General features: G+C 49.2%; 5 protein-coding genes across 5 annotated transcripts; 3 read left to right on the top strand and 2 right to left on the bottom strand.

Annotated features, from left to right (window-relative positions):
• The first annotated feature begins 1,392 nt into the window (after positions 1-1,392).
• Positions 1,393-4,488, top strand: B0J16DRAFT_177321 (CYTH-like domain-containing protein). Its single transcript, XM_046122528.1, has 3 exons — positions 1,393-3,557; positions 3,619-4,083; positions 4,133-4,488. The coding sequence occupies exons 1-3, from the start codon at positions 1,602-1,604 to the stop codon at positions 4,304-4,306; spliced, it is 2,595 nt and encodes an 864-aa protein (XP_045980363.1). The 5' UTR covers positions 1,393-1,601; the 3' UTR covers positions 4,307-4,488.
• Positions 4,489-4,601: 113 nt separating this feature from the next.
• On the bottom strand, positions 4,602-7,488 carry B0J16DRAFT_347715 (amino acid permease-domain-containing protein). The gene is made up of 3 exons (XM_046128598.1): positions 6,997-7,488; positions 5,842-6,620; positions 4,602-5,784 (listed from the first exon to the last, which is right to left on the bottom strand). The coding sequence occupies exons 1-3, from the start codon at positions 7,187-7,189 to the stop codon at positions 4,672-4,674; spliced, it is 2,085 nt and encodes a 694-aa protein (XP_045980362.1). The 5' UTR covers positions 7,190-7,488; the 3' UTR covers positions 4,602-4,671.
• Positions 7,489-7,899: 411 nt separating this feature from the next.
• Positions 7,900-8,957, top strand: B0J16DRAFT_177311 (uncharacterized protein). Its single transcript, XM_046122527.1, has 2 exons — positions 7,900-8,612; positions 8,793-8,957. The coding sequence occupies exon 1, from the start codon at positions 8,022-8,024 to the stop codon at positions 8,505-8,507; it is 486 nt and encodes a 161-aa protein (XP_045980361.1). The 5' UTR covers positions 7,900-8,021; the 3' UTR covers positions 8,508-8,612; positions 8,793-8,957.
• On the top strand, positions 8,148-11,628 carry B0J16DRAFT_177258 (uncharacterized protein). Its single transcript, XM_046122525.1, has 6 exons — positions 8,148-8,612; positions 8,793-9,144; positions 9,191-9,656; positions 9,701-9,864; positions 9,913-10,046; positions 10,096-11,628. The coding sequence occupies exons 1-6, from the start codon at positions 8,519-8,521 to the stop codon at positions 11,460-11,462; spliced, it is 2,577 nt and encodes an 858-aa protein (XP_045980360.1). The 5' UTR covers positions 8,148-8,518; the 3' UTR covers positions 11,463-11,628.
• Positions 11,629-13,830, bottom strand: B0J16DRAFT_177234 (permease family-domain-containing protein). The gene is made up of 2 exons (XM_046122524.1): positions 13,211-13,830; positions 11,629-13,157 (listed from the first exon to the last, which is right to left on the bottom strand). Exons 1-2 carry the CDS (start codon positions 13,615-13,617, stop codon positions 11,795-11,797), a joined length of 1,770 nt encoding a protein of 589 aa, XP_045980359.1. The 5' UTR covers positions 13,618-13,830; the 3' UTR covers positions 11,629-11,794.
• Between the last annotated feature and the right edge of the window lie 139 nt (positions 13,831-13,969).

Below are 13,969 nucleotides of genomic sequence, written 5' to 3'. Positions count from 1 at the left end.
CCGAAAACCTTGACCTTATCTGATCATCGTCCAGATCCATCCTGTGTAGGAAGCAACAGTTTCCATTATATGCATCGTTATCCTGTCTTGCGTCAAGAAATCCCATAGCATGAAACTATGCAGAGACGACAAATGGTTCTGTTGCTGAAGCCAAACAGTTGCAGTCGTGTCCAAAGCTTGTATGGTACAATTCTTGAAGAAGCAATCCGCTGTAAGTGACACGGTAACTTGTCGCTTATTGGGGTGATCAAACAACAGTACTATGTCCCTCATAATTTTGTGAGCATACTCAATGGCGGCTCAATGATTTACATGAGCCATCAGTCAACTCAATTCATAATTAGCTACAGAGGCACGAGATCTCTTGGCTCTAATTGGGTCTTCAACTATGACGTCGAGGATGGGAGAAATGAGATGCTCAACATGGAGACAGTCCTTGTCGCTATTAAGAACATTGGCAAGAAGATGGATACCAGTCTGCAATCTACAGATTCCCATCATAAGGCTGAAGTACTGATAAAATTGCGCCCCTGGCTTTGAAAGACGTGACCTATTATCCCTGGCCTTTGCTATTTCAAGTTATATGAAGGTGACAAGTAGCTTTTTTTTTATTTAACCTGAACCTTCTCCTGATATCTCACTTGAGAGCGCCCGATCAAGGTTATACACCTAAAAAATACACTTTTCTAATATCAACACAATAAGCTACTATGACCGTAACTTCAACAAAGTAAACTCTATCAATATAATTAAAATACTTGCAAAATGACTCACTCCTCTGAACCTTCCTTTTTGCAGGCTATATAAAGCAGTCCCTGACCTTGCAAGTAGCGTGTCTCATCTGAAACCGCTTGTCTGATTTGAGATTAGGTATTGCTAAGCCTCACTGAGATCCAACCTAGGATCGGTACTTGCGTGTCCTCTTCTTGTAGGGGGTATTGAATGTACCGGCTGGCAACAGGCCTTGGCTGCCAAAAGCTAAAAGACAGGGAAGGATTTGCAAACAAAATTTGTCCCGCGTCATGTACATTGGTACATGTACATGTACTGTACTGTACTCCCATATCCCTGAAGAGTGAGAGAGCTCTAGCGTCAGGCTGTCGCCTATACATCTTTGTTTGTCGCCAGAAAACGACGACAGGACACCAACACCAAATGCCCAAATCGACTATAAGCTCTTGAAATCGCGAATAACGTCCAGCGCACACGATCCATCGACTACCCCATTTGCTCGAGAACCTTTTAGCTGTGTCCATTCAAAATTTGACGCGAACTGAATTCGCCAATCGATAATCGTGAATTCGACAGCGTGGCAGCCTCGCCATGGCGGCGTAGAAACAACCAACCCAGTCATCCATGTCCACTTGCGCCTTTCCCCTCGCGCGACGCCGACCGTCCTCCATCGCTTCATCGACATTTTATATTGTGTATCACTGAGGACGACATTCGTCGGCATCTGGCCGCGCTTTAATCGCGTCTTCAATCTGGTTTTAGACGAGTGATTGACGTCCAAATTGATTCGTGGTCTTCCCTCGCGCCGGAAGCTTGCGGCGTCGTGTTGTCGCAGAATCTTCATCCTTAATTAGTTCAACACCATCGCCATGGACCTTCGATCCGTTTTGAACACGTCTGATGGCGGCGACCGCGCTCCTGCCAAACCCGCGCCGAAGCCGCAACCGCCGCCGCAGCATATCCAACAACCTCATCCACAGCAGCACCAGATGCATCGACCATCACAGAGTCCAGCCCAGGCACCCGCTCCACCTCCCTATTATCGCGAGTACAACCGTCAACAACCACCCCCTCATCCCTCGCCGGGAAAACCTATGCCACAGGAATATCTTCCGCATGCTGGCCATCCTCATCACCCTCAGTCGCGGCCACCGTCGCATCATCAGCCATCTCCCCATCAACCGCCGCCTGGTGCGTACCCACCTCAATCTCCGTACCAGACACCCGGGCCATATCCAGGACGTCCTGTGCCGCCTCCGCTACAACCAGCAGGCTCTTTCCACGATGCGCGGTCCCCAAGCGGCCCAACTCCAGGTCAATCCCCCTATCGAGCATCAACAACCCCTTCTGCTGCATCGGCTGCTGCCGGATATCCCTTTCCTCATACCCAATCCCCTGCCGATGTAGCGAGTCCTGTCCAAAGACATCAACACTCACCTGCTCAATACGCTCCTCGCGAAAGCTTCTCTCAGGGCCCACAAGCCGCGCCCCCGGGTCAGGTCCATGGTCACTATCCCGCAACTCAGCAACAGCAACATCATCAAAGTTCTGTTCCTCAAACGCCCCCTGTCGGCGCTCCAGGCAATCAGCAATACCTAAATCAACGTCCCCCATCAGCTCCACACTCTGCACACTCTACACACTCTACTCCCACTCCAACATCGGCTCATCCTCAACACCCTTACGGACCTTCTTTTATTCAAGGTAGTAGTCCCGTCGTCGCTTCGCGCCCACCTCCTGGAGAATACGGTCATAGCCGCCAACCATCTCAGCCAGCCACGCCTAGCGGTCCTCTTTCATCCGGGTCTCGCCAGACTTCTATTCCGGGAGTGTTCGCACAGCCTTCGAGTCCATACCAACAAAGACTTTCATACACAACAGCAGCCCCAGTAGCGCAAGCACAGACACAGGTACAAGCACAAGTAAAAAGCTCTCCACCTCCACCTCCGCCTCCCACCAAACGTATATCTAGCAGCTACGGCTCCCCAGCTCCAGACGCACATCGACGATCTCAATCACGTAGCGAACGCGCTCCAAGTCAATCCGTTAGCCCCAAGTCCCGAGTGCATTCACTGCACAGCAATCCCGATCCACTGGCTGCGCTGGCGGCAGCAGACGCCAAAAACAAACAGTCGCACACAGCTTCCATTCCACAACCAATGGCGATAGACACCGAGCGCGCGGCAACCCCTGCCAAGCGCAAGCTTGAGGACCGCATCGACAGTAGTCCTAAGCAAGAACCCGAAGAGAAACGAATGAAGCCGAACGAGGTCAATGGCATCCCGACTCCTGTTAAGCGTGAATCAGAGTCAGATGTGGCCTCTACAACTTCAGGGAAGAAGCGAAGACGTTATTCGCAGCCACCCATATGGGCACAGGATTCCCGTCGAATGAACGCCATGCCATCGAACGCCAATTTTGTCCTCCAAAAGAGACTTCATTCCCACATCAACGGAAAGCAAGAACAAAATACTCGTCCCAGTCGTCATGCCTCGCCTGAGACTAACAGAGCAGTGCCTGCTGCTCACCCAGCGCCACCCGCTGAGCCATCACCTAATGAGATTCTTGGCCCTTGGGAACCCAGTATCACCGGTGTAAAACCTTTTGAGGATATCAGTAGAAAGGTGGCTGATTTCCTATTTCTGAATGTGCTCAATGCTCCTGATATGGGGGAGATTTCGAGTCGTGGTATTCAGTTTGAAGTGGAAGCGAAACTGGGCACATTGATCGACAAAGACACTCGTCACCGAGTCGACCGTGGTATTGCCTCTGAGTGCGTTTTGCTAGATAGCAGTCGCATCAAATTTGAGAGCAGTATGACAGAGGTAAGCCTTTTCCACCGTTTCTGCTTCTGGCTGTTCCATGAATAATTACTAATGAGTTCAGGCTGCCCATAAGAAGAACAACGATTTCCTGAACGAGATAGTCAAGTCAACGCATCCTCGTGGTCCAGGAGGCGCAAATCATCGTGTCCCTGTTGTCTACAAACATCGAAGAGAAAGGGATCGTTTCTTCGACCTCCCACCAGATCTGCAGGCTAGAATCCCAGGCTGTGTGCGTAGTCGGTTGGGCAAATGGGTTAAATGCCGAGTCACCTACGACCAGAAAACAAATGAGGTTCTCGGCAAAATCATCAAGGCTCGAATTGCTGATCTAGATATTCATTTCCCGCTCATGCCCATGGATTGCCGGATTAGCATCAACCTCGAAATGGACTGGGATGGCCCATTGGAGGAGCTCGAACACATTCAAAACCCCGGGGATAACCCTGATCGAAACAAAGATAGGCTGAGCTATACGCAAGGCCCTTACCAGATCGACCTCACGCAGGTCACACATGCTGGGCAAGGGGTATGTTTACACCATTACCATTGAAGGAATCTTACTAACTGTGATTCAGGGTCGAGCGGAGAAGAACCACGAACTTGAAATCGAACTTGATCCAAAATTACTCATCGACCAAGGACGAAAAGCAGCTGGTGGTGCAGCACATCGTTATCCAGAGCTGGTCGAAGGATTCGTCGATAATATACGAGTGCTTGCTCGTAAAGCGCGGGATTTCGAACAGCAATAATAAGAGATGGTTTGTGGGTTGGCGTCATGAAAAGGATTTATGAATACCATTGGTTTATCGAGTTGTGTAGTGGGATACCCTTGGCATAGGGTGATCGGAGCCGCGCACAGTAGACAATTCTTCTTTATGTCATGTATCAGACAAAGCTTTTTTGAGTCGAAATGAAACTCGAAATACTCCCCACCAAAGCTCGCTCTACTGTGAATGCATTCCTGCCCTGCTCCTCAAGATTCTTCAATCTCGTCGTATTGAATTGCTTTTGAATCACAATCTTTGCACACATTGACATAGTAACAGACAGTAAAATGAACTAATAATTAGCGACCTATTTGATTATATGTACATAACTCTAGCTACAAAGACAACTATGGCCTATATCCTGGATTGTATGCCCTTGTTGGTACAGCAGTACGCTCTTCTGGGTAGAATGCTTCAAAGTCCGTCCCAGCATATCGATTCACTGGGGTCGCAGACACTGCACCAGGTCGCTCCTGGAACCCAGTTGTGCCAGATCTTTTCGTTTCATGTATCTCTGCCGCAGTCCAGCTCAGATAGACAGTCTCATGCACGAGCACATAACCACCTGGCTTCTCATCCGAGCTATCAGGCCCATCAGCACTCTCAAACTCGGGCTTCTTCTCAACCACAAAGATCTCGTTTCTTTTGTGCTTTCTGCGCATCGCAAAGGAAACAAAGCCAAGGAACCAAAATACACTCCCGGCGATAATGGACCATGTAATAGTGGGGATAAGCCACCACGGAAGCTCTGGTTCATTATCGTCGGGGTTTCTTTCAACATTCTTTGGCTTGATCCAAATGGTGACAATAGGCCACAGACCACCAATGATATAAATAACAGCACATATGACGCTAAGTGTGGGATTGATGTGCTTTCCGGTCATCTGGCGCCACGTTTGGGGAGGCGCTGCCGGGCTTTGAATCTCGTCTTTGTCGGTTTTGGGAGGTCCTTTGAAGCGCAAAATCAGGATACCAAGCCCAAGGAATATACCAAAGAAGGCATTGATGACATATGCACTCAAGCTCGTGAGCAATACATAGGAATTGCCAGAACCAGCGCGCCAAGTGGCGAAAATAAGAATGAAGCATGAGCCAAGATGCAATACAAAGGCGCCAACGGGAGTTCTCTCCCTATGGTCCTCAGGCGAGAGCCAGCGTGTGTTCAGAAGTGAACTGAACATTCCTCGCTTTTTGAACCAGTTCAGAAGGCGGCCCAGCGAGATGTCGCCGTCTTGAGCGAAGAACTTGGCATAAGGGATGATACCCTCTTTTGCAATTTCCTGCTTGACACGGGCAGCGGTGTAGGTCATGACGATAATGTTCCCCATACTTGACACAGCCAAGAAGGCGTTGAAAATGCGCTTTCCGGTTCCGCCGTTGCTCAAAGACCCGAGTGTGAGCACAAAGAACTGCTCCGCTACATTGCTCTCTACCTGGGAGTCCTTGTCCACCACGACCATCTGGAAGAGAGTCAGCAAATAGTTTTCCTTTTGATAGAGCTGAGAATGTTGACTTACATAAGAGATGTTCACAGCCATGTAAAGCAAGATGGCAATGCTGACACCGGAAAGCATAGCGACTGGGTGCTTACGTCTTGGTCGGCTGATTTCGCCCATGACATAGTTTGGCTGCTCAAACCCCGAGAAACTGAAGATGATTGCAAGGAAGGCATGAGCATACCCATTCGCATCACCAGAGTCGGCGAAGGCGGTAGAAGGTTGGGTATTCGCTCCAATATGCTTTTCCACTGGTTTACCATCAGAACCTTTCAGACCTCCAGCTCCCACAACAATAGCTGTCACAATGATAAGGAGAAGGATCATGACCTTGATCATGGCTAACATGTTGTTGAGTAGAATGCCACCTCTTCGAGAGAACGTATGGATAAAGCAGGTGAGGATTGCGATGCCAATGGCGATGCCTCTAACAGCACCGGGAGTCGGATCCTCTTCTCCCGATGCAGCAAGCACTCTGGTAGCAAAGCTGATACAGTTGCCCGCCATGTTTCCAAGAGCTATAAAGCAGAAGCCGAACATGCATGTGCTCAGGAGGACGGTGCCACTTCTGTATGCAGGCTTTCGATAGACGTATTGGAGGTAGTTGAGGTCTCCGCCACTGCGTGGAACACTTTGCTCGATACCGTTGATGGTATAACGAGGGACATTGAGGCCATACTCAATGTATACGTGAACACCTGAGAGACAATAGATGACTCCAGCGAGCCAGAGGAGAAGTGATGCACCGGTTGAGTTGGTTCCTTGCATTACTCGTTGGGGCGAGTTAAAGATGCCCGTTCCTGTGAGAAGTCATCAGCAATTGAGCCATAATGTAAGCCCTCAAGATAGGGTAGAATCTGAAGATCAAGCAATCGCCGTCCAAGATGATAATAGTTGTTGAAGTCAGAAGAGCGCCTTCCAAAATAGAATACTGGAGTTCTTCTGACACATAAAAATCCAAGCTTGGGTCAAGGAAGGAGCGATCCATCGATCTGATCTTGACAGGGAGATGTCCTCGTCCCCAACCCCACTTGGTGACATCCGATCTCTTACACGGAACTCAACTTAAATCCAACTTCAACTTCACCATCATCTCACCGCGGTATTGAACATAATCACTTTCGATCGACTCTTCAAAAGAAGATGAAATGAATGTGCGAAAACTTCAACACTCACCAATCATTCGGTTGAGCACCAAACACATGACATCGAAGTACCCAAGTTTGAACGCCTCTTTAGGCGCGGACGTGTAGATCTCTCCTTCATTATCGTTAAAAAGAGATCCTCGGTCACTATCCTCAGCTCGATCGTCGCGCCGGGGCGTCACGACATGATTGTTTTTGTTTTGGTATGTCGCAAAGTCGTCCATGATGATTGTGCTTACAAGAGATAGCACCTCTTCAAGATGGACTCACAAGCCTGGACTTGGTTGGTTTGGGTTGGGGTAGCTTGAATGATAAGAGAGTCCTAAACCGGACCCGACATTGAGTCAAGTCGACGAGGCCTCCTAATCGATGCGCACAAAGGCAAACAGCAAGATCCGAACTGGGACACCACCCATGGCTGGCTGGGACTATGAGCATTATTAAGGAACGCTCTCGAGAACCCCCATGCAAGTTGTTGGCGATCACACCAAAGCCGGGCGTTCAGCCTTCAGTCCAGATCAATTGACCGACCAAGCAGAAGATGCATTTCAAGCCTCGTCACCGTCGTGTGACCTTTTCAACTCCCCGGTCATTCTAGGCAGATTTCCCCTCATTCTTGATACCCAGCAGCCTCGTTATCTGCCAGAGCGCCTTACCCATGCGTTCCTACCAAACCGTGACGCTAGCCGTTGGGTTTCTAGCGTCTTGATGATACTGTAATTCCAGCACCCAATCCATCACCCTTGCATTGCATAGCCCCAGTGCTTTCAAACATGGCTAATATACATACAGAAATGCCAAGACGAGCTGAGAGAACCACCAGGAGCCAACAGCACTTTTTGGAATACATGACCAAGACTAAATGCGATAAACTCGACACGACAATGGATATTACACAATACCAGAGCACGGTCTCTGTTCGACATGGGTACCATGTAAGAGAGACTGATACCAATTCTCTTAACGACCAAAGCTGGGAAAACTCCGTGTAAGTGCTTATTGATAAGAACTATGCAGGTGTCCTTATCCTCAGCCCTACCCCGCCACGACGGATGAATGCTCGCGTCGGTCACCCGCTTTGGTAACGGACGCTATTTGATGCGAATCAGCCACGAGTCCCTGTCAGTCTGCCATAGCTGCCTAGAAGGACTCCTCTACCTTGTTACAGAACGAAAGTTCTCACTTCAAGTTACTTGCTGCCAGCCACGCCGGAACTGTACGCGTCTTACGGATGCAGGACTTGGACACCCATCTCTTATCTCGTCTGCGACGACTCATCTAGCCCTTGCATTTTGGTTCTTCGGGGCGAGTTGGTGGGTGTCATCCATACCAATCAAACTGAGCCAGTTCGGATTCTGTGTCACCATTCTGCCGCTCACATTTCAAGGAACAACCCCGTCAAGAAGCTCTTTATGGTGTTGCTGCCCCTCACCTCTTCTGCAAACTACTGGTCCTATTGAGAGCGACAATCCACCAAGTGATCGTCTTGAGCTTCCTATTGTAGATTTGTATTATTCAAAGCTTTTATATGTGAACAACTGAAGCAGCGTCCGATGGCAGGCCCTCTACAGGTCGGAGACATCATCAACCTTGGGCGCCTAGCCTGGGATATTTACCGCTTTGGCTGGAAAGAAGATCATAATGCAAGTGAGTGCAAAATCCATTTTCTTAGTCTTTTGTGCACATACTATGCCTCGCAAGGCTTTCCCTATGTGATCGAGCGAAGATCATCAAAACACACAACTTAGACATGTTCTTCCTTCGTTCACTTGTCATTCCGCCCCGCATAATCCTCATATGCAGGTCATGTATCTGACTATCTCACAGCGAGACAATATACAGAGTTTGGAAGAGATATCCGGGGCCTCGCCGAGAACCTCGATATCCTTAGCAGAGTCATCACCTGGGCGGATGATTCCCTTCAAAGCCAGCGGAGACCGGGTGTACCGGCCAGGCTACGATGGGATCAGACTTCACTCGTCGAAATTGTTGGAGACTATGAGATTACACTACGGGAATGTCGACATCTCCTCGAGTCCAACGAGCGGTACAGAAAGGGGGGCAACCCTCTACGCAACATAGAGTGGAATGTTCTTGTCCAGCCTGTGGCGGATCAACTGCGTCAAAGAATTATGCTGCATAATTCCAAGATCCTTCATGTCTTGAAACCGCTGGAGGTGTAAGTATGAGCAATCTTAGAAGCTTCCACAGACTAACCAGGGCAGTGACCTTCTTCTTCGCGTGAGGCAAGATATTGAGCTCATGCATCGGGACCTCGCGGAACGCATCACCGACGTGCACCATGATATTCGCCGTTTGATGGGAGTTTTAATCCCCGACCTTGACGAGGCTCTTGATCAACGGGTTCAGCGAAGTGTCGTTCTGTTGGAGGTTCCTATTGAACTGGACGACCAGTTTCGCTTTGCGGCACTTACTGGCCATCCAGAATACCGCGTCGAGGACGATTTCGAGCTGAGTGAACTGTCAGATGCGTTTATACTCAACTTCCACAAGAGTACGATCAATTTTCAGTCGGGGATGCTGGTCGAGGATCGAGTCCCGGATGTTGATCAATATCTCAACTTACTAAAATGCGTATGGATCTTGAAACGAATTCAGGCGTCTCCAGCCTTAAGGACAGCAAACAAGGAGACCTCACACTGGCCCTCATACACACGACAACTAGAAGATGTAAGATCTTGGCCTCAACAAACTCCTCGTACTAACTTGAATAGGATCTTTCTTCCCAATGTGCCCGTTTTGGCCCAGAGCTTGTTACACCCAGAATTGTAACTTCAAGGCTTAAGCGAGACATGTTTGCTATCTGGCCTGAGAAGGAACCTGCCCCTCTGATCGACGTGGTAACTAAAGACGAGATGATGGAGGAGCTTCTCGAGGTGTAAGTAGTCTGTGCCATCCCTCATTTCTACCCACTGATAAGCCCCAGAACACTGCGGAGCCATAACCCAGGCGTTGAAAAGAAAGTGAAGCTTCTTCGCAGATTGGATGCAGATGGACGACGATTCAGAATCATTCTGTCAGGCTTGGAACAAGTGGCGACAGGCAAACCAAGACAGAAATGTATGTGAGCCCTACATTACTCATGATTGAAAAGTACTAACTTGAAAAGCCGAAACCATCGACCTCGATGTTAGGTCCATGATGTTTAATCCCCAATATGCCTTACCCTTGGGCACTCATATGACACAAGAAATACTCTTGCGAGAGAATGAGCGAATAGCACGGCTGGACTTTCTCAATGGAGGCGATATACTCAAATTCCAGCAAGCAATGACAGGTTTCAAACCCTGGGATTCATACACGCAATACGACTGCCAAGTCATCTTTGTCATTGACGGGGTCAACAACATTATGGAGAACGCTTCGCTCCAGCTCTGGATCCCTAAGCAAATCGCAGGCTCACTCGTCACGAACAGTGATGCTGCTGCCAACACAGTCGGAGGTTTAGCGACCAGTCGGCAGAACTCCATATCGACAGTTGCCTCAGGAGCCATGCCTATCCCGTCTCCTAGGGAGAGTGGAACCTTCGCAATGTCAGGCGCTATGCCTACTTTCAATGGCAAAAATGCCAGCCCTTCTCGGCGCCAACCAAGTCTTGCGACAATCCCGCAACGGCGACCTGTAGGTTCCGATTCCTATGACCCTTGGCCAACCAGTAGCTCTCCTGAGCCCATGGGGTCTTCGCCTTTAGAGAGACGGAACTTCTTCCCTGCACAAGGACCACCACGAGAATCGCCCCCGCGGAAGCCTGTCGGGCAGCCTCCATCTCCCTCTCAATCAGGGTCTACTTTTGCCGTTCGGTCTAACAGTACGGCTACAACCAAGAATGGGCGCTCGTTCAGTATCTCGAGCGGCATGTCAAGCAACAGTAATTCCTCGAACAGCGACGTTCGCAGCGTGAGTATCTCAACGGGGACGAACTCCACTGGTCTTCTCCACAAGCGTCCGGTCAAGCCGATGCTTGTTCTTTTCACCCAAAGCCTTCAAGGTGACAAGTTCTCATTCGTGTCAATTCAGATCGACGATGAAACGAACATGAACCCTGAACGTTGTGACTGCCGCAAATCAGGAAGGGATGGTGCATCTTGCGAAATTGCCGCCGTCGAAAAGAATAAAGGCCGCACTACCATCGCAGCTCGGCGATATGAGCAGTCAGCTTCAAGTGGTGAGATGGACTGGAATCTTGCCCGCTTAGCAATCAACAACCCAGCCTCGACAAGCGACAACGTCACTTGGTCGAATCTCAAGCGACTGAGCATCAAGTTTCCCAATCCTCAAGCAAGAGCCTACTTTTGCGGCACGCCTAATGTATGCCACTGCAAGATCAAGAAGGAAGGCGACTTGCGCAAATGCATACAGGATGGGCATCGCGGTCTATGGGGCGAGGTACAAGAGAGCTACAGGAAGCAGATGAACAACTTCCACAGGCAGCGATATGAAGGTAGATCCCATGTCGTGTATGGGGTGACGAATTAATTATAGTGCGGGTATTATTTTCTGTCAAAGAGCACGAGTATATGGTTTTATGTATTATGATGATTTGATGATGATAGGCGTTGTGTTCGGAGTGCTGGGTCGGGCAGCTTTTTTAGTCACTGGGTTTCTAAATGGATTTCAGGAGTTTTATCCTTGTTGGTAGCGAAGTTTTTGAGGAATTGAAACGTCTGAACGTCTTAGATAGTATTTGTTTGAACCAATTTTCAACACCTATATCCTACAATATTCGTATCTTTTCATGATCTCTTACATAAAAACAAGATTCGTGCTCATGGTCGTATACTGAGCGCATGTACATGACATCTACATCATCAACCCTCCTTTTTGGGATCAAAACTATGGTCTCGACTTGAGCCTTCAATGGCCTTGTTCTGCTCTGTCTCCTCATGCATCGTAATGTTGGTCGTTGATCGGGCGGCGTCGATTTCGTCTCCCAATTCTTCGGGCAGGGTGAGGTTCAGCACCACGCAGACAATGGCGGCAATCGCGAAACCGGTCTCCATGATGAGGACAATGGCATCCAAGAAACCCTGCAGGGAACGGTTGTCGCCCTCGTAGGTAAAAACGTTATCGAAGTATGTGGGAAGAAGTGTCGCACCATATCCCAGGGCGAAGCCGGCAGTAAGGATGAAACGGTTACGTCGAGTGAATGGCACACCGCGAACAATAATCGACATACCAGAGACAGCCACAGCGCTGAAGAGGAAGGTAGTCATGCCACCAAGGACGGCTGACGGGATGGCGATAAGAGCCGCAGCGAACTTTGCAAAAATTCCCATAATAACCAGAAACATGGCGCAAGCAAGACCAGCTTTGCGATTAGCACAGCGGGTGAGAACAATGACACCGTTGTTCTGGGCGAAGACGGACATAGGAGTCATGGTCATCAAGGCGCCGATACATCCTGCTAGACCATCGGCTAGGATGCCGCCCTGGATGCGAGATTCGTATGTCTTTCCAGTGACTTCAAGCTTCGAAACATCGCATGTAGCCGTGACGTCGCCGATGGCTTCAGTAGCACAGACAAGGTACACAGCAATGAGAGGAAGGACGAGTGGTCCATAAACTGAAAGTGGGAAAGTGTGAACCCATGCGAACGAGGCAACGGGAGCTGAGTCGATACCAGATCGGTCAAAGTACCCACAAGCAGCGGCAATGATGCAGCCTACTAGTAATCCAATAACGACCGAAGTGGATTTCATGATAGGTGAACCAAATCGTTCGCAAAGAATGATGGCGACAAAGACGGAGAATCCCAAGCCCAGGAATTCAGCAGATCCCCAAGGCAGAGGATGGGGTGCGTTGATGTTAGGGCACAGCGCAAACAATCCGTCAGTTGCTGTCATGCAACCTCCGCTACCTCCCATCCAGTTGGAGAAACCCGACTTGATGAGTTTGATACCGATGAGCATGACTGTAGGGCCAGTGACAATGGGCGGTAGTACTCGCAGAAGGAACTTGGCGGGAATGAAAGAGACGAGAATATTAACAAGAGCGCACACGGCTGAGGTACCAAGGATGGCACCATAGCCCTCGGGGCAAGGCAAAGGGTTTCCGTCAGAATCAGAAGGACAGAAGCCATTGGCGTACATCTGGGCAAGACTGCCTTGGGCGACTGGAATCACACTGAAAGAAACACCAACGACAGATAGGACTCCAGTGCCGAGGTAGTATCTGTAAGATAAGTCAGCCTGGTATACAGAATGTTCATCCGTGCTACTACTTACTGTGTACCAAACAGTCTGAACCGGGTGATCTGCACAGCAGAGAAGATACCCGAGACGATGAGGGCAGTCGAGACAAGATACTGTTGTTGCTCGGGCAGTAAATTGGCGCTGCCACTAATAATTATGGGTGGTGTGATGACTCCTGCTAACATTGCCAGTGCATGTTGAAATCCCAGTAGCAAACCCAAAAGGACTGGCATTTTATCATTGAGTCCAAAGAAAGGACTTGGGTTGACACTTTTCTTCATGAACGGCAGGTTCGGCCGGAAGAGGAAGCCATAGTCATAATCGCCAATTAGACCGTGTTTGGTTGTGAATGCTTTGACGAGGCCATTGCAGCGTTGAGCAATTGTCTTGGATGGCGCGTGCTCGGGCGCAATAGATTGTGGTCCTTGATCCTCATCCATTGTTGGTTGATGTGGTGAATTGAAGTTGTGTGAAGAAATTCGAAACGGGCCAACGTTGGAGCGGTTTTAACTTAGAGGTTGTCCGGGGTGTCGATCATTGACAACCGAAGCTAATCAGGTATCTTAATGTCAATCGACTTTGAGACAGAGTGCCTTAAGGTTCGAATATCGAACAAAGGCAAGCGAGGATGTTCTTTGTTGTGAGTCAAGGTTTGGCCGTTCTAACGTGGTCAATGGGGAGTTATAAACTCTTATTGACTCTTCTCTGAGCACTGAACTCGATTGGCAGTCAGACGAAGCCGTTGTCGGTTGTGGCTAGAGTTATTTTTTTGGGTTAGTAACCCAAGATGTG

The sequence above is a fragment of the Fusarium flagelliforme genome, assembly GCF_020744385.1.
Source record: "Fusarium flagelliforme strain FIESC 12 MPI-CAGE-AA-0113 chromosome Unknown B0J16scaffold_6, whole genome shotgun sequence".
Classification (NCBI taxonomy): Eukaryota; Fungi; Ascomycota; class Sordariomycetes; order Hypocreales; family Nectriaceae; genus Fusarium; species Fusarium flagelliforme.
Note: the sequence above shows the minus strand (reverse complement) of the source record. Positions and strands in the feature narration are given on the sequence as shown.